The 17,776-nt window shown below is 40.1% G+C and overlaps 1 protein-coding gene across 1 annotated transcript in view; it reads left to right on the forward strand.

The window, feature by feature from the left end:
- The window catches only part of CDC123 (cell division cycle 123), a 30,441-nt gene extending 12,752 nt beyond the window's left edge, over positions 1-17,689 (forward strand). Inside the window, exons 8-14 of the mRNA XM_005426281.3 lie at positions 1,932-1,980; positions 3,615-3,690; positions 6,585-6,707; positions 9,662-9,690; positions 14,745-14,873; positions 16,625-16,762; positions 17,573-17,689. Coding sequence (XP_005426338.2) covers positions 1,932-1,980; positions 3,615-3,690; positions 6,585-6,707; positions 9,662-9,690; positions 14,745-14,873; positions 16,625-16,762; positions 17,573-17,599 — 571 coding nt within the window. The 3' untranslated portion in view covers positions 17,600-17,689. The remainder of the gene's footprint in view (positions 1-1,931; positions 1,981-3,614; positions 3,691-6,584; positions 6,708-9,661; positions 9,691-14,744; positions 14,874-16,624; positions 16,763-17,572) is intronic.
- Positions 17,690-17,776: the final 87 nt, after the last annotated feature.

A 17,776-nucleotide genomic window follows, 5' to 3' on the forward strand; every position in this document is an offset into this window, starting at 1 on the left:
TGGTAAAAAATATAAAACTGCAAACTCAAGTTGCCCAAAATTTACTTCCTGAACAAATGTAGCTTTTTGTCAATGAAAACTCATGATAATATCAAGAAGGAAAATTAGATTACAAAAACATGAGTTTATTTTGTCTTGTGCTGTGTTCACCCATTTTTTTCCTCATTTTTACTTAGTCCTGTGTCATTAAGGGTCAAAAAAAAATACCCTTACCATGTCTTGAAGTATTTTTGCCTGTTTGCTTGATTTTGCAGAGATACCTACACAGTCTGTGGGGCTTGGGGTGGCACCCAAGGATTTAATTTTCTGACTTAGAAGGGAAGAGGAACCATCCTTCCTCACATAGCTCTTACCCAAAACATTTGAGGGTTGAGTTAAGGAATAATTTTGATTATAAGGCTGGGTTTTTTTTTTGGCTGCTGGAAAAGACTGTAATTGGAATGAAGTGGATTGCATGTACCCCAGTCTCAGATACGGAGCCTGTGAGAGGTAATACCAGTCCTCGTGTGCAGGCACTGTAAAACTCCACATGCTGGACTTCAGCTGCCTTTGTAGATAAGTTTATTATTGGCTGCAGCATGATAGGCATATACTCCAGTAAGGGAGGAATTCTGACTCTAGCAAAACTGTAAGCTCTCATGGGTTTGTTTCTATTGCTTTGACAGATCTTAAATTGAGGGGAATCTAAACTGTAGCTGAAGGATGTTATCTGTTTACACAGGCTTACAGATATATATATGATGTGTTTGATCACTGTGCTTTTGGAAAGCCTGCCTGTACTGCCCTACTTTTCTGTGTGTTGTGGATATTAAAGTCTAAAGTAAAAGGTGTGAAATTTATTTCTGCTGGCAGCATACAGAATGAACTCTTACAATAGCTCTTCACTTCAAACCAAAGGCTGGGAAGCCATGTCTTACAAATGCAATGTTTATATGAGACTTTTGGGTTGCTGAATGAAGTTCTCTGCCAAAAGGAGATCCTGTAAGTATTGTATTTAGGACTATTGCTCAGCAATGACCCTTAACACAGTTCTGTGCTTCCAAGTAGTTTGTTGCCAATAAGGTCAGGGAGTAGAATTGGAAGAAAAACACATGTTCTTCTGTGAATACCTTTTGAAAGTTACAGAATCTGTTGCAAGGTTTACTGTGAAATGACAAAAAGGTACATGGAAGTTGACTTGGCTTATAACTCCATTCTTGCTAGCTCCTGAAAGGAGACCAACAGAGTCAGCTCTTCACAAGGGACAAAACCTTGACATCTGCTTGGAGCTGTAGAAATAGTTTTGTTTATTCCCACTCTCAAGGGATTTGTAAGAGTATTTCTTAATCTAGAAAATACCATGCTATGGAATCAGGAGTGCAGAGCAGCAGTGCTGTTTTGCATCCTTTATTCATGGAAATGAACTGCTGTAAGGCACAATGATGTGTCTCTGTTGTGTGGTTTGGGAAGTTAAACATTAGAAGTACTTGGCAAAACATGCTGCAGTGAAACTGGATTAGATTGCTCAAGTTTATTGGGTTTTTTGAGAATTCAGTTATGCCAACATAACAATACAAGGGGAAAAGAGCAGCACTGTTGATTCAAACAGAAATAAATCAGCAGTGAATAAACACTGACGTTTGGGACACATCCCTGTCCGGATGTAAGTGCTTCCAAATTGCACTAGAATAAAAGAGATGATTATTCTGGTTTTTTCCCATGATAATTGTCAAAAGGAGAGTTGTTATGTATTGCATGTTATTGCTTTGTACATATTGGAAATAATTTAACAGTAGTTCTTTTGTTTCACATGAGAACTGTTTCAGTTTGGGGTTATTTGGGGTTATTTTTATTGGGGTTTCAATTATGTTTCAGTTTGGGGTTATTTTTCTCACTATGGCTAAAATCTTACATGTAAAGCAGATTTTGAAGCCTGTGCCTTACTTTTCCAGATTTATTCACTGTACTGATGATTCCCCTGATCCTTCCTTGAACTATGAGGTAGGACTCCTTGCATGATTTCTAAGTAATTTAAAAGAATTGCTCACAGGCTGGGTGACATTTGTGGCTGGGTTTCTGTCCATTAAATGTGTTATGTTTGTTTTATTCGTGTTGCTTTCAATATGAAGGGAAGTCTGGTTCAGCACTGCAGGTCATAAGAAGTTCATTTAATTGCAGATCAGGTGGGCTGAAGTGCAGACTTGAGAAGCTTCCTTGCAGTGTCTTCTCATGTCTGTCAGGTTGTGACAGGAAGGACAAGTTCAGTACCTCAAATAAATGTATTCTTGATGGTGAGCTGCTTGTGAACATCACACTGAGGTTACCAAGGGTGAGGCTTGCTGCAGTGGCTGGGGACATCCTGAACTGCTCTGTCACATCTTGTTTCCTATGTTTGTTACCAGATCAAAATGTTCAGCTAGAGATGCTTTAAACTGTTAATGTGGAGCTACTGCTCTTGTGGTAACATCTAGTCATCTCTCTAATAATAGTTTTTATGTAAATATAACATTTGTCATCATGCAGTGGGCTTAAAGGCTTTTCAAAAGTGAATGAACCTTGTTTTATTTTAAAGCACTATCAAGTGTGCTTTAAAGATACAGGACATCTAAAAGTTGGAACAAAGAGTTTAATGTTAACACCATAGTTAGGAATGTCATCTCTGGTTACTGAAGCTTTGTGCTGCAGCTTAAAGGGTTTGGGAGTTTCCAGCATCCACTAGCAGTAACTGGGGCCTTTAAAAACATCAATCCTTCAGAATATTTCAGCTTAGGCAATACAGAAACTTGAGAAAGTGCCAGAAAGATGCTTTAATTCCCAGGCAGTCTGTCCTATTGACTATAATAGTTTGCTTTCTATTTCTGTCCTGTGTCCTTATTTTAACTGGTTTGCGCCTTCAAAGGCGTCACAGAATTCTGCTTGGGTGTGTACCAGAATAGAGGTTGATTTGGATAAATTTAATTCTGCTCATCAGCTCCTTTGACTAGGGAGCAACTTTCTGCCAATTCCATGACAGATTTGTTGTGTTGTACAGCAGGGTTTTTATTTTCCATGCTTTATCATTAATGTAACTTGGAAGTTGTTTCATAAATGAGTTCACAGTTAGAAATACTGTACAAAGTGGAAGAGCATCAGATAATTAAGGTGGGTAGGGACCTCAGGAGGTCCCTAGTAGACCAAGACCTAGGAGGTGTCTCATCCATCCTCATGCTTAAAGCTGGGTAAGGAATGAGATCATATTGTCTCACTTGGCATTTTATAAAATCTGTCTTGAAAACTTCAGTGGGTAGAGGCTGCCCAGCCTCTGTGAGGGATCTCTTCCAATGCTTGACAGTCCTCATGGTTTCTAACATCCAATCTGAACCTTTCTGCTTTAAGCTAGTTTAGACTATATGGTCCTTAGACATTCCATCCAACTGAAAGCGTTCTGTGATTCTCTGAAATGATTATCAAATCTAATTGTTTTAAAATATTTTCAAAGATGATTATATGAACTGCAGATTTAAGATTGTTTTATTCTTTAGTATCAGTGGTCATCTTATTACAGCAAAACTGTAGCTCTAAAAGGCAGACCTGTTGACAAAAGGATGCTGTTACTTTTCTGAAACAATGCTTTGTCATTTGGTTTTCCTGCACAGCTTGTTCTTCGCAAATGGTGTGAACTAATCCCTGGTGCAGAATTCAGATGCTTTGTCAAGGAAAACAAGCTTTTAGGTAAGGAATTTCTTAAAAACAAAATTACTGGATGAAGTTTTGAGGAGTTTCTCCGATCTCATTCCTTGAATGAGAGCTAAGGCTGAAGAAAGCTCTTTCTTTCCACACCTCATTTCTGAAATTAATGGTTTATTCTTTCTGTAGTTTAAAATGTGGTTTACCACATCTCACTTTTCACTGTATTTGAAAGCTTGACGGCTCAGCATGCTTGCCATTACAGTGGGAATATTCTTAAATTAATTGTTAATTCAGAAACTTCACCCAAAGGCAGAGTCTTTTATATTCAGGAGCAAATTGCATCGACTCAACTTGCAGAATGAATACAGAGGCAGTTGTGTGTTGTGCTGTAAATACATGAACCCATGAGGATGTTATATGCAGAAAGTTGGGGAGGTCAGAACATCTCCACAGGTGTAGGAGGTGTCTTGAGTCCATATTAAATTCAGTGTAGCTTAGTTAGAGCCTGTTGTTCTGTTACTCAAGTGCAGACTCCTAAATGTAAAACATTTCAAGTGGCACTGAAGAGCCAGGGTATCCATCCACAGCATGCACAGAGCTGGTGGGTGCATTGGGAGACCTCTGGCAGCTGGAGAACAGGCAGATTGTGCTAGAGCATGTGTTGTAGGCAGCTGAGCAGGGTAAATTTAGGGTAATTTAGGGTAAATTTAGCTCAGTTGTACTCCTCTAGTAGTGTTGACTATTCTCTGCTGACTATAGCAGGAAATGAGATACCCAGTGCACATACCGGTGCTTGAATTGAGGGGTTTAATTTCAGGCTAATTACTACTCTGAAGTTTGATTTTGGTGTGGTCTACCATGAAATCTTTAGAGATGAACAGAAACTCAAATAGCACAGGATTAGTGCACATTTGTTCTGAACAAGGTTGAATCATTCTGCCTAAACTCTTCTAACAAGGAAGTGTTATAGCAGTGATGGAGCAAATACAGACTCTAAAGGAAGGAAGGTGATTTTTTTTTTGCTTTAAGATAAAACCAGGTTTGCTCACTTTGCCTGTCTCATGCCTACATTTTCACAAGCACCAAGCTCCATATCCATAAGTGGTCTGTCCAGGGTTCCTTGTGATATGGAAGGCCAGAGGTATTGGCTTTGTAGTTCTCACTGTTCCTCCTGTCTTAGCATGGTGAGTGTGGGCTTGTTTTGGCTGTGCCTTTTTGTACCTGTTGGGAGCTGTCAGCACTTTGTTGCTCCATCCAGTTCCACCTCTGTGAACCTTTAGGAGCACACTCCCTGTTGTTCATTTCCTCATTTGGGTTTCCTATGGAGCTGCACACAGGTATTTCAGCTGTGCTAATCCAGGTACTGTCAACACACACCATTCTCCTAAGCCCTTTTATTTGGCTGTTCTGTCTGGTGTTCCTGTACTCATCTTCCCATTTTCTCTCCATTTATGCCAGTTGCAAGTGTATTACAACTCTCTGTAACAGAGTTTATCTTCCTAATAGCAGAGATTTCCCATTAAGTCTGTATTGCTTAATGGCTCCTGACAGAGCTTTTTGAAGGGAGGAGAGCTGAATCCTGTCCTGCCTTGTGATGCTGGAACACCATAACTGCCAGAGATACAAAGCATTTGTGCACTGGCTAATTAAGCACTCTGTACATTTCATGGCCAGGTTTTGAAACCTAGTATATCTGCCAGTATGGGATTTTTTTTAGCTAGCACTCCAGCTGCATTTCTGAAGATAGTTCCAAGATTCTTCACAATATGTTCCCATACTCTTAAAATTAATAAGCCTGTCAGTCAAACTAAGGAATGATGCTTGCAGTATAGTGAATGATTTTCCAGTTACACATCTGCATCCCCTTAGATGCCATAAACTTTTGGGTTTTGTTTTTTAGATTCAATTTAAGCTTTGCAGTGGTATTAAAAATCAAAAGTTCCACTGACATCACAAATTTTTTATATGAACTTTTTTAAAAAGGGCACATCTTTGGCAGTAGTCAGCATTGTCTTACAGTAAAACTCTGTGTTTTGTATATGGTTAAAACAGCAAACTGAGGTCACTGATACATCTTCCTTGGGGAATTCTGTCTGGTTTTGTATGTAAATAGCCTGAATTACTCATTCTGCAGTGATGGGGCAGGTCTTGGGTTTGACATTTGTCAAGCAGGGTATTGCAATGTTTTATGTTGACACATATCCTGTATGAGAACTCTTGTCACTCAAGATGCATGCAAGTGTATAATCCTGTTGATGTCATTTTAAACCAGTGTCTTGTAGACAAATGTATGAAATTAAGAACTTGTGGGAGGGGTGGTTTGTCTACATAGGCAAGAAAACCCTTGAGGGAGCAAATGGGAGCACTAAGGTACTGGCCTGCATGCCATCCCACTGATTTGGGGATTTAGGAATTCACCTGTAGTCCTTATCAAGCTGGCACATATTATTCCACACTTAAAAAATCACTTAAATGAGAGTCTGTGGTATCCAAGCATTTGGATATTAGCTTTGCTAATGTGCAAGCTCAGCCTTCGCTCCTGGCATTTCATTGTTCCAAATTGTGGTCCCTATTGTGATGTGCAGAGCAAAGTTTTGGACCAGAGTAACCAAAGGGAATAAAACTGAAAGGAAAAGATGGGACCTGGAAATTTAAACACAGGCAAAGTTTCCTCCTGAAATTCACTTTAAAATATTCAAAGTGTGTACATATATGAGGTTCACAAAATTCTGGACAGAGCTGTTCAAGGAAGAGATTCCTAATGGAAGTACTTTAAGTGTAACAGAATAAAGCCAAACAGTAAGTCACTAATAAAGATAGAAACTTGAGAAAATCCCATCTTCTGTGTCTGAGAACTGCCTTTTTTTTTTTTCTGGTTGGGTTTTTTTGCACACCTAGAGCTCTTTATAATTATAATTACCTGAAATTATTGACAGGTATATCACAGAGGGACTACACCCAGTACTATGATCATATCTCTAAGCAGCACGAAGAGATCTGTAGGTCCATCCAGGAGTTTTTCAAGAAACACATACAATACAAATTCTTGGATGAAGACTGTAAGTATCTTGAGGGTATCTGTGGGTGTTGTCAGATGTTTGCTGCTAAATTATTGATGTGTTCCTTGAATAAAGGATTTTTAAGTTTCTTTAAAAGAAGTTTTAATTATTTCTTCTAGAATATCAATGCACACCAGGTTAGGTGCCAAAACCTTTGAATAAAGGCCACAGTATTTGATACACCTAATCAGTCCAAGTAAATTGTGTTGTTCCCTAAATGTGAAGTCCTTAGCAAATTTGATTTGAAATAGTTTTCTAACATGGTTTAGTGATAATTGAATGCTGTTGCATCATGATGGGTGATCAATAGTGGTGAAAAACATGATGAAGAAATTCAAATTAGGTCTGGCATGGACGAAACTTCAGCTTAGCAGAAAACCATAAACAAAAATTTTCTGGCAGTTTTAGTCATGTCTAATGCTTTGAAAAGTAAACCTTTAGGTGGGTTTTTAACATCATTAATTGTTTTTCTGAGATGCCAGAGCAGTCAAATAGATCTGCCCTCTCTAACTGTCTGAAAAAGGCACCTTCAAGTGCCAGTCTCTGTTATGTTGAAATTCTTAATAATTTTACTCTGCAAAGCTGCTCTGTTTCAGCCCAGAGAAGTTCTCATGGACTGCTGCTTGGAGAAGATCAGTAGAATAGTACATTAATTTAATAAGTCCATTACATTTTGAAGTAAGATCAGTAATATAGATCTGGCATTCTGATTACTGCCTTTTAATTTTCCTCTGTGTTTCAATGTATTTTTAGCTGGTATGTAATCAACTGATAGATAAGAATTCAGGGCACTATTTTTGGAAATTGATGCCTAGATTTAGGCTCTGAAATGGCTGGCTGGTGAACTGAAAGGTCTGAAATGTCATCTTATGTAAAGGGTGCCATCTGAGTTGCCTTGAGGGAAAGGAGGTTTCAGGGCAACCTTCTGGCATGAAGGTTTGTTAACCTTTTATTCTTAGCCACTAAATGCTGGTCCATCTGCAGAGAAATGCCATGCAGAAAATGTTTTCTGTGTTTTTGTGGGTGTTTCTTTTTTAACCACATTACATTTATCCCCCATCATCTCCTTTGATCCACTGCCTGGTAGCATATGTGTTGTTAACAATAAAAATCTGGGTTTGCTTGTTTGTTTGCTTTTAAAAGGAAAGGTATTACAGCTTTTTTCCTGACTTCTTGTTTCATTGGAGATTTTGATGCTGTTTGCTCTGCTTTTTCCAGTTGGTCTGGTAGCATCTCCAGATGGAAGAGTTGAGTCAGAGCAGCTGAAGCATTGCAGAGTCAGAGCAGTAGGATAACAGATGGATGAATGCTTTATAAATACTTCTAAATTATGTTAGAACCATCTAAATACCTTTGGTAAGAGCCCAGTAAGAGCAGTGCTCTGGAGGTGTTGAAAGTGCAGAGCTGGGCTTTGGCTTTCCCTCTGTTTAGAGCAGGTTCTGGTGAAGTTTCACTACAGTCTCACTGGCACAGGACACTGCTGCTCTGAGAGTGGGAATAATTCAGCTTTTCTTCTTGTTCAATGTTTGTGCCTGTCCTGAACCAGTCACCAGAGTGCAATCAGCCTGAATTCCAGCTGTGTGAATCCCAGTAAATACCAGTAGCCTCAGTGATTGCCATGGGCTTGCTTTAGGCTGACAGGCCTCACTATAGAAACCCTCAGATGCAAGGGATATCTTTTGGCTATGACTAAGGAGAGGATGTGGTGCAGGCACTAAGTTCAGTTGAACAGCTGGAGAAGAAATCCTGGGGTTCCTGTACCCCCTTTGCATTGATGACTGGCTTAGCCACTGAGGGCTTGTCTTCCTAGAAGAGCAGAGCACTTAATCCTGGAGTGCCTTTGGCACTGACACAGCCCAGCTTGTGCAAAAGCTGGGAGGATTTTTAGGCTGCATGGTAAAAACCAGCTACGTGACTGGCTTTGGCTTTGTGGAGTTGTGGTTTGCCCTTAGCCCAGCCAACTTCACATGAAATGTCAGATTAAGCTTTACATGCAGGGATGTGATCAGTCAACATCCCTGTTCCTGACAGGCAGCTTCCTGAGACTCAAGTGTTCTGCAGTCACATCCTGAGTTTAGTTTATCCACGTGTATTGGGAAATCTCTTAGCTGAAATATTCCCTTATTAGTGAAGGAACTAACAATATAGCACTTGTCTGAGGCTTTTCTAAATCTTTTTTTTTTCTTTTTCCTTTCTTCCTACTAAACTGGTACGACTTTTGCATGTAGCCATCCTGAATGCTTCCCTGTTGATTTCCCTAGCTCAATAGAAAGACAGCTCAAAGGTTTGTTTAACCATACAGAACAGGAGCTGATGGAAAGCTGCACATACAGAGTCATGTTTAATTAAAGCAGGGGGAGGAACAGCAGTGGAACCAGGCAAGACAGCTTTGAGTCAGTCACTGAGTGGCAAGGGGGCTGTTTGAAGGATTTGTTCATATTAATTAGGCGTGCTGTGTCTGCTCTGGGTGACAGCAAACATGGCCATTTCACTGCCACCGACCCCTTTGTTCCTGCAACCTGTTAGTCTTGTTAGCTGCTGAAATTCTAGTGTCTGGAGCAGGAACCTTCTCTTATTAAGTGTTTGTGCAATGTCCAACACAATGAAGTGTTGATCCTTCCCTTAAATGTCTCTGTTCTGCTGAAAACGAAACAGCAGTAATGTCAAGGATAAGCTCCCTGGGCTAAGAGTTTATCAAATATTCTTCATGGGAGAAAAATCAACAGAAGAAGCCAGAATTAAATGGAAAAACCCAGCAGCTGATTTCCTAGTGCATTAACAATAGTTCTTGAAATGTTTCAGCTCCCTCTTAGAAGTATAGCCAATTCTGGCTTGTAGTTAATTAGACATATTGACTTTGCAGATTGTACTGTGTACACAAGTATCTATTCAGATTTAGACATCTTCTGTGAAATTATATATCTTTTACAATTAACTTTTTTTCTCCTTTTCAGTTGTTTTTGATGTGTACAGAGACAGCAGGGTAAGTGAACAATAGGTTGTATATAATTGTTTCTTCTGTGAAAACTTGCAATGCTACAAAGATCAAGCAAGTAATGGCTTTGTCTTCCTAGAAATGGTCCTGGAAAAAAGCAACCAAACAAACAAACAAAAAAACCACTGAAGTAAAAACCCCGACCAAACAAAAAAGCACCAAGGAAAACCTACTTGATGTTATTCTGTTCCACAGGTCTTTTTCTGTGATAAATACTGTCTACAGTAGGAGAATAATAGGATTAGGGGTGTAAATATGTCTGTGCCAGTGATGTAATTATTTAGTTAGTATCTTCCAGGGAAGTTGTCTGTTCTAAAGCACAGAACTTAGGTTTAGACTGCAATTTTCTCAGTTCTGTGAATCTACAAGAGGCAACTTAGTTTTTGTTATGACATGAGAGTCCTTGCTGCAGTAATTTAAAGTGGAAAGGACTATTTCAGTTGGATGGGACCTACAATGGTCATCAAGTCCTACTGCTTGACCATTTCAGGGCTGACTGAAAATTAAAAGCATGTGGTTATGGGTGGTGTTCCCAGGCCATGGTGGGATTTGTGGGGCTGTCCTGTGCAGGGCCAGGAGCTGGACTCAGTGGCCCCGTGGGTCCCCTCCAACTCAGGATATTCTGTGACTCTTTCATTAAGGGTATGGTCCAAATAGCTTTCAAACACATAAACAGGTTTAGGGCATTTTCTTTTAAGACAGATATTTCCTTGGGCTTTGTTTCTTTTTCCCTGTGTTTGTTTTTTCACTATAGCATTTGAACTCATCAAAATTATCCTTAATATTTCTTCAGATTATCCTTGTGAGATTCGAAAATGGTTCATACCTGGAAGTCTAGGATAAGAAGGGATGATTCTCAAAAGAGGGTATGAATGTTTGTGACAGATGGAAGCCAGTTTTTTCTTTTCAAACTGCTCCAGCTGTGGCTCTGAGTTGGGCAGATCAGAACCTTCAACATCCAGATAGTGATGGAGTTGGGGAGAAACATCCCTCCTCAACTATTTGGAAGATTTGTAGGTATAGTGCTCAGGGGTGTGGATTAGGGGTGTACACAGAGGTGCTGGGCTAAAGGTTGGACTTGATGGTCTTAAGGGACTTTTCCAACCTAAATAATTCTATAGAGGTGCCAGTATCAGAGTTAGTAACCTTGACTTCTCCTAGTGCGAGTGGGGAGAAATATTTGGTCAGATGAATTGTGCTTGAAAGGCTTGATTGGAGAAAGTCTTTATTAGAGTTGAGTGTATTGGAAGTAAGTCCTGAGTCTCATTTTGAATGTTGCTGAAGTATTTTGTAATTGTGTAACAGTAAATCATGCCATAGTTTACAAAACAGGAACGTGTCTCACGTGGAAAACAACGACTGTACCATTTCTCAATTTCTCAGCCCAGCTTTTAATGTAGGTGCCTAAAACAAGGCTGTGGGCTAGAGCAGCTGTGCTGTAATTGAAATTACCTGCCGAGGCTCAGATTGATAGACATGAGGATGCTGTCAGGGAAAATGAGGAGCAGCACTTGGGCATTCAACCAGATTCTGCCATTGGGTGCTCTGCCTCATAGCTGAGGCATGAAGAGAAATTACTTAAGTAAAAGGTTTCAGCCTGTGGTATCTCAAATGAGCAGTGTTTCTTCATCTGTCAAGATAAAATATATCTGTTTGTAGATTTCTCTCGGTGGATTCTACCCTCAGGTCTTGTAAACTGCCAGCTAGCCCTTTGTGTGTCAGATGCTTCTCCTTTCACACGTACTATTGTGGTTTGCAACTGTGTTATTCATCGCTCCCTCGGCGTGTGAGTTACAGGCAGCAAAAGAATATTGTGAGCATGATTAATTTCCAGAGCCCGTGCTCCTCATCAGGCTGGTTGCACAGCAACCTCACCTACAGAAGGAGAGAAATGTTCACTGACTGCTTGTTTTAAATCCTTTCAACTCTAAATATTCAGCTTTGAGAGAAGCAAGTTGTTGTTACCATTGTAAGTGACAGCAGTCTCCTCCCCGTGCTCACTTCAGTTGCTTTAGAGCTGTCTGGAGTTGGCTCCACAGGTCCTGCTCACTGAATCAGTTCACAAAAGCCTGAGAGTTGGCTCTGCTTTTGCTCTTTGCTGTCCCCCAGGTGTGAACAACAAGTTCAAGGCAAGTCACTGTGGTAAGGCAGAGCAATGCAGGGAGTGGCTGCAGGCCGCTGCTGGCTCCCAGCTCTTGTAAAGGAGCAGGCCAGTGCTTGTGTCCGTGCCTTGTGAGCATTGTCACTGTGCAGGAAGGTGCAGCTGGAGTTAGGGAGATGTAACAGTTAATTTTGCATTTTATCTGTCTGTAATTTCCTTTAACCAACAGGCTTTGTCATGGGCACTTCCTTTCAGTGCCCTGCTGCTTAATACCTTAGCAAAAAAAAGCATGAAGCTGACAGGGTGTGGTAAATCTATTGATCCTTTTAGGATGAGAAGAAAACACCATGTAGTTCAAGTAGGGGAATTTTTTTTCCCCTCCACTTATGCACTACTTTTTTTTCCTGGCTTGTGCATTTCTCTGCTCTTGTATGGCAAAGATTACTAATAGCACCCAAAAGACAGCAGAGAAATAGCCTTACTGCTGTTTTTTAGATACACAGTGCAAGTTATCTGAAACAGTATTTAAATCATAACATTGCATGTAAGACTTGAGAGAGAATTTAATCTTAAGAAAAGGCAGTTTGGTTACTGACCCAGGGTTATATACACTCCTGTTAATGAGCCCTGAAAAGAGATATTGAGTTTGTTTTGCCACTTGTCATCAATTTGCAGCTAGCAAAGCTCAGTGCAGATTTAAAACCATCTCAAGGAAACAACTGTTGCACTGCTGTCTGCAGGGGTGGAGGAACACTGCTGGGTGCTCTCAAAAAAACATGTTGCTATCAGTAGTCTCAAAATCAATTTTCAGTTTTTTCCAGGGTACATTTATTCTCTAGAGAAACGATCTTATTGTTCCTGAGAAAAAGCTGAGCTGGATGTATTTGGGGTGAAGAGGAATTTCTGTGAAAGCCTTGCATAGGGAAGTATTAGGTAGAAACGTTTCTGCTGCAAGGAAGGATTCTCTGAACTGCTGAATGAACTTTGCCAGCCATTGCTTCTGTGTGTGATTAAATTGGTTCATTAGCTTGTTTTTCTAGAGTGATAGAATGAATAGAATCTAAACCCACAGACAGAATCTAAACCCACAGATTCCTCCTCGTGCTGCCTTGGAGCTGACAAGACACCCCCATTAGTAAAAGATTGCTTATCATGAGAGTTTGTGGCAGCCTTTTGAGGAAGACCAGGGATGGGAAATGACAGCAGAGCTTGCCCCATTGGCTCTCTGCTCTGGTGGTGCCAATATTAGTGCAGAGGTGTTGCAGCTCAGCCATGCGGATCTGGGCTTGCTCACCCTTCCGGAGCAAATAAGAAACCACTCAGGTCTGTGCTCCCCAATTTGTAGTTTCTTTTGTAGCTGTCTGGTTTCAGCACTGTTGTTTCTGTGCTTTGGCTTCTTAAAATGTGCTCTGTGAGAGCTTAGACCTGCCCTGAGACAGACACCTGTGAAAGCATGTGTGCAACCACAGCTCCCTGCTGGGCTGTTGGCCCAGCTCCAGCCTGCAAGTCATAACCACAGCATTCATCTCTGCTGGGACTCCCCACACCTGCAGCAGGAGCTGGCTGGGGATGCTCACAGAGGCACCAGAACATTTCTGCTCACAGGTTTGCATCACTTGCAGTCCCACAGAGTGTCAGTGCCTGTGGGACAGCTCAGGGGGTGTGGGTGGGGGAGGCAGTCTCCATGTTACTCTCTGCCCACGCTTCAAACGCATCTTGGTGTGTTACAAACCAGATGGCTGTAGTGTAAATAATTGAATGTATTTGCTGCTTGAATCAAGATAGGCAAGATCTTTCAAAGCCAGATCCTTCAGAAAAGAGGAGAGAGCAAAATGAATGTTTAGTAGCTAAACTGTCTTCAGGTTTGTTTTCCAATTCCAGTTGATCTTCATAATAAACACAATAAAACTCTTCAGCCCTGCTTATGTTACTGCAACTTTTCCCTTCCCTGATTGATAGAACTGATTTCATCCAGATGTAATACTGGTTTTGCAAATTTTTACTAGCAGCTGTAGTCATATTTCCTTATAATTTATTAGTGTTTTATTTTATTAAAGTAGTTGATACTTCCTTGGGCAAGAGAAGATGGCCCAGTGCTGGGGGTTGTCTCTTGAAGTGCCTCAAGGAACACAGACTGTTTCTGCCTCCCCCACATGTCTGTTACTTCTAATACATCTTATTAGTCTCTGCTTTCATTTTTCAGTTGTAGAGCAGTTGTGTTGTTGTGCACCCTACCACTACTGTTTGGAACACAGATGTGTTAAAGATGGGGTAGAAACTAGTGTGGACTGCTAGTAATGACTATATTAAAAATGACTTCAAGTTATTCTTTATTTATCTATGTCTGTACAGCATCTTTGAGGTTTCATGAGCTCCACCAGCATTTTGCAGACCCTGCTCTCTGTTTTTAGGGTCCCTTGTAAGACCAAGAACAGCAATTTTTGTGGTGTGCTGGATGGTGCAGTGTTGCTGAGGTGGTTTTTCATGGAAAGCAAAATCCCTGTGTGGGCAGTTTGTGCTTTTTTGTTTGGTTGGTTGTGTTTTGGGTTTGGGGTTTTTTTGTGGTTTTTGATTAGTTGTCTCCCCTATTCCTTGTTCATTCTCTCTGGGGATCTTGTTGGATCATGGGGATTAGCCAGAACTTTGGTGGGCTCATCTGAAAACATTTTGCATAGAACTAAATTCAGTTTATTTGAGATCTGTCTGAACTTCTGCTTACAAAGAAAATCAAAGTAAATTAATACATGATAGCTTGCTGTGATATAAAACTCGATGAGGTGAGGATGTTAGAATATTTTAAACATTTAAACCCAGGTAGTTTCAATTTTGACATCTTTTTATCTAAAGACTAAGCATACTACAATCACCTAAGTATATGTGTATTTTGGGGTTTTTTTTCTCTTTTTTGCTTTGTTTTAATTCATCTATGGTTCCTTTGCAGGGTAAGATTTGGTTAATAGATTTTAACCCATTTGGTGAAGTAACAGACTCCCTGCTCTTTACATGGGAAGAACTCACCTCTGGAAAAAACTTGAAAGGAGACCAGAGTGAAGGGGAAGCAACAGAGCAGGTGAGGGAGGCTGAATAACATCCAGCAGGATTCTTGGCCTTATTTTTGCTTTCTTTTGCTGTTCCAATCAAATGGTGATGCAAAGCCCATTGAAATAAAGGAAGCTCCTATGAAATGTAAACATATCTACCTTGTAGTTAATCTCAACAAGTATCACCTGCTAGTTTTAGATGCCTGCAAGGGAATTTTTAGTTCAACCAGTATAATTCCATATTGCAGCTTTGACCCTGTTGCAAAGAAGATGCCCTGAATCTTGCTTTTACACAGTTTTGATGCATTCCTTTCAGTTTTTCTTAAAATCTATTACTTTTCTATATAGTCACTTAAATTTCTACTTGGTTTTTGATATGTCATGCAGTTTCCCACATCTCCAGTTTTAAGCTTGGAGGGAGACAAGCAGAAGCTTAACTTGTCTCTTCCTCCTCTGGAATACCCTTAGCAAAGCCTTGTCCTCTGCTTGAACTCCCAGGACTTGCAGAACAAGGCTTTCTATCCCTCTTCCAAGCCACATTTCCTCTGTAAAAACAAGTAACTTCCCATTAATACAGAAAGGGAGAAATAGTCCTTATTTTTTGTATTCCAGCTTTTTTTCTCTCACTGCATCTGGAGACAGAGTCCTCACGTCCTAACAAGCCCTTGTGCAGCTGGGTAGGAGATAGGAAGTGGTGTGTTAGTGAAAACACTTGGTTATTTTCTGAGGAGAGGTGGCTGGCCAGTGTGGGCTTTTCTTTATTTCCTGGCTGTTGAACTGCATTAGAGGTCACTGAAATGACAAACCTCATTGAGCTGATTTTAACATCTGGGAGTTTCTTTAGTCCTGTGGCCCTTTCCATAACACGTTGACAGGACACCCCACTCCAGGCTGTCCTTCAGGCCATTGCCTCTGTCTCACCCTGGGGCTGTTGCTGTATGAAAACCCATTCCATGAACCCTCCTGTTAAAATCTGTGTCTCCTTTGTTAGAACACACTCCCAATTCAGAGCTGTCTGTGGGACATGTGAATTTTCATTTGGGGATTTCTTTTTGTCGCTGCCAGATGCTTCACACAGTTTTGTGTAGTTCAGTCCAGGATGAAAAGTAGAATAACTTGTCTTCATGTTTCATCTGACATCCAGTCACATAATCTGGTGTAAAGTTGCTGATCTTTCTTAAAATGAAGCTGTTTATTGCAGTACAGCTGGCAATTGCATGGCATCTCAATGTGTTGAACTGAAAATTATATCATTCTCCAAAACCTGTTGCTACAATTCAGCATTTAGAGATATTTTTGGCTGCTTTATAGAGGTTTTTTTTTTCCTTCAGTAAGTAAATTGGTTGGAAAGTTTACATTATAATTTCAGTAAGGTTATAGTTGCAAATGTGTTTAAACTGTGAAGACAAATCTAGGGGTTCTATCAAAAAGATTTTTCCCTCTCCAGATACGTATCTAGATACCATTGCCCAAAGTTCCTTATAGCTCCATTATTACAGCACTGTCACAAGCATGAATTTATTAAACACATTAATAACTGATACACTGTAGAAACTTTAAAGTGAGGTAATGAAAGCCATTATTTGACTGTTTAACATGTTTGACATTTCAAATTGCTCCTAAGTGGGCAGAGGTTTTATAAGAAAGCTACAATTTTTAGAAAGCGCAAGTTTAGTTGAATGAGTGCCAAATAAACTCATTGGCAGCGTGACTCAGTCTCAGGAGGAGTCCCAGAAACATTTCATATTCATGTCCACTGTTCTTATCTCCTTTTCCAAAGGATTATCCAGTGTTCCGTTGTACCAACAGCAAAGTCACCGTCCAGCCCAGCCCCTACCTGAGCTACCGACTGCCCAAGGACTTTGTGGACCTTTCCACAGGAGAGGATGTTCACAAATTGATTGACTTTCTAAAACTGGTAAGAAGTAGCAGAAAAAAATCTCTAACCTCCTGCCTTTGTCAAATAGAAACACCAAAGTCCCTGGACCTCTGCTTTTGTTACTAACAAAGAGTACAAAATTACAGAAAAGGCAATGTGTGAAACCATCACACAATGTTGGGTTGATTGTTTCTGAAGTGATGAAATGCAAGCTCTTTACTGCTCTCACTTCACTTAATTAATTTTATTTTTTATGGAAAACAATGAATGTAGTTTGACAAATCTTACTGAAGGACTGAGCTGTTTCCTTTCTTACTGAAATGTAAATATGAATGTAGTATGAATGGAAATGTGCTTTTTGAATGCCTGGAGCTAATGCTTTTAACTTCTAATGTTTTTAACTTTTTTCTTTAAAAGTCACAAGACAAATATATTAGGAAAAGCCATGATAGAGTTGTTCCTTTTTCAGTCTGTTTTCTTTCTTCTTTTAATGCACAGTGACATGAAGACATGAGTAAGTTAGGGAAGGGAGGGCAGGTTACCTGCATCTGCTCACTGACTCTTGCCACCACCATGATGTTTTCTGGTTCTTGTGTATTCCATGAGTTAATGGACCAGGCAAACCTTGTTCTTTACTGGAGATAAAATCCTGTAGTTTGGGATAAGAGAGAGGGTTGATATTGCTCTTTTCCATTTGCTGAAAAATTCTCTCTTACTGTTCCAAAAAATGACTTAGAAATGCAGTCACTGTCTAATCAATTGTATCTGGAGCACTTGACATGATTTATTAGTGCTCCTAGTTCAGATAACTGTGTCCTAACATTCTGAACTCTCCTGTTCTGTTGACAGAAAAGAAATCAGCAAGAGGATGACTGAGGTACCCAGAAGCATTACATTGAATTACAAGCAAGAAATGTGGCAAAATCTGTATTTAGCATAACTATTAAACTATTGATTTAAAGGAAACCTGCTTTTTATATGAAAAGACCTGAAGATGAAAGACCTGAAGAGCTGTTCATCCCCAGTGTCTGTCGGTTTATAGAAAAGTGTAGG

The sequence above is a fragment of the Geospiza fortis genome, unplaced genomic scaffold (assembly GCF_000277835.1).
Source record: "Geospiza fortis unplaced genomic scaffold, GeoFor_1.0 scaffold428, whole genome shotgun sequence".
Lineage (NCBI taxonomy): Eukaryota > Metazoa > Chordata > Aves > Passeriformes > Thraupidae > Geospiza > Geospiza fortis.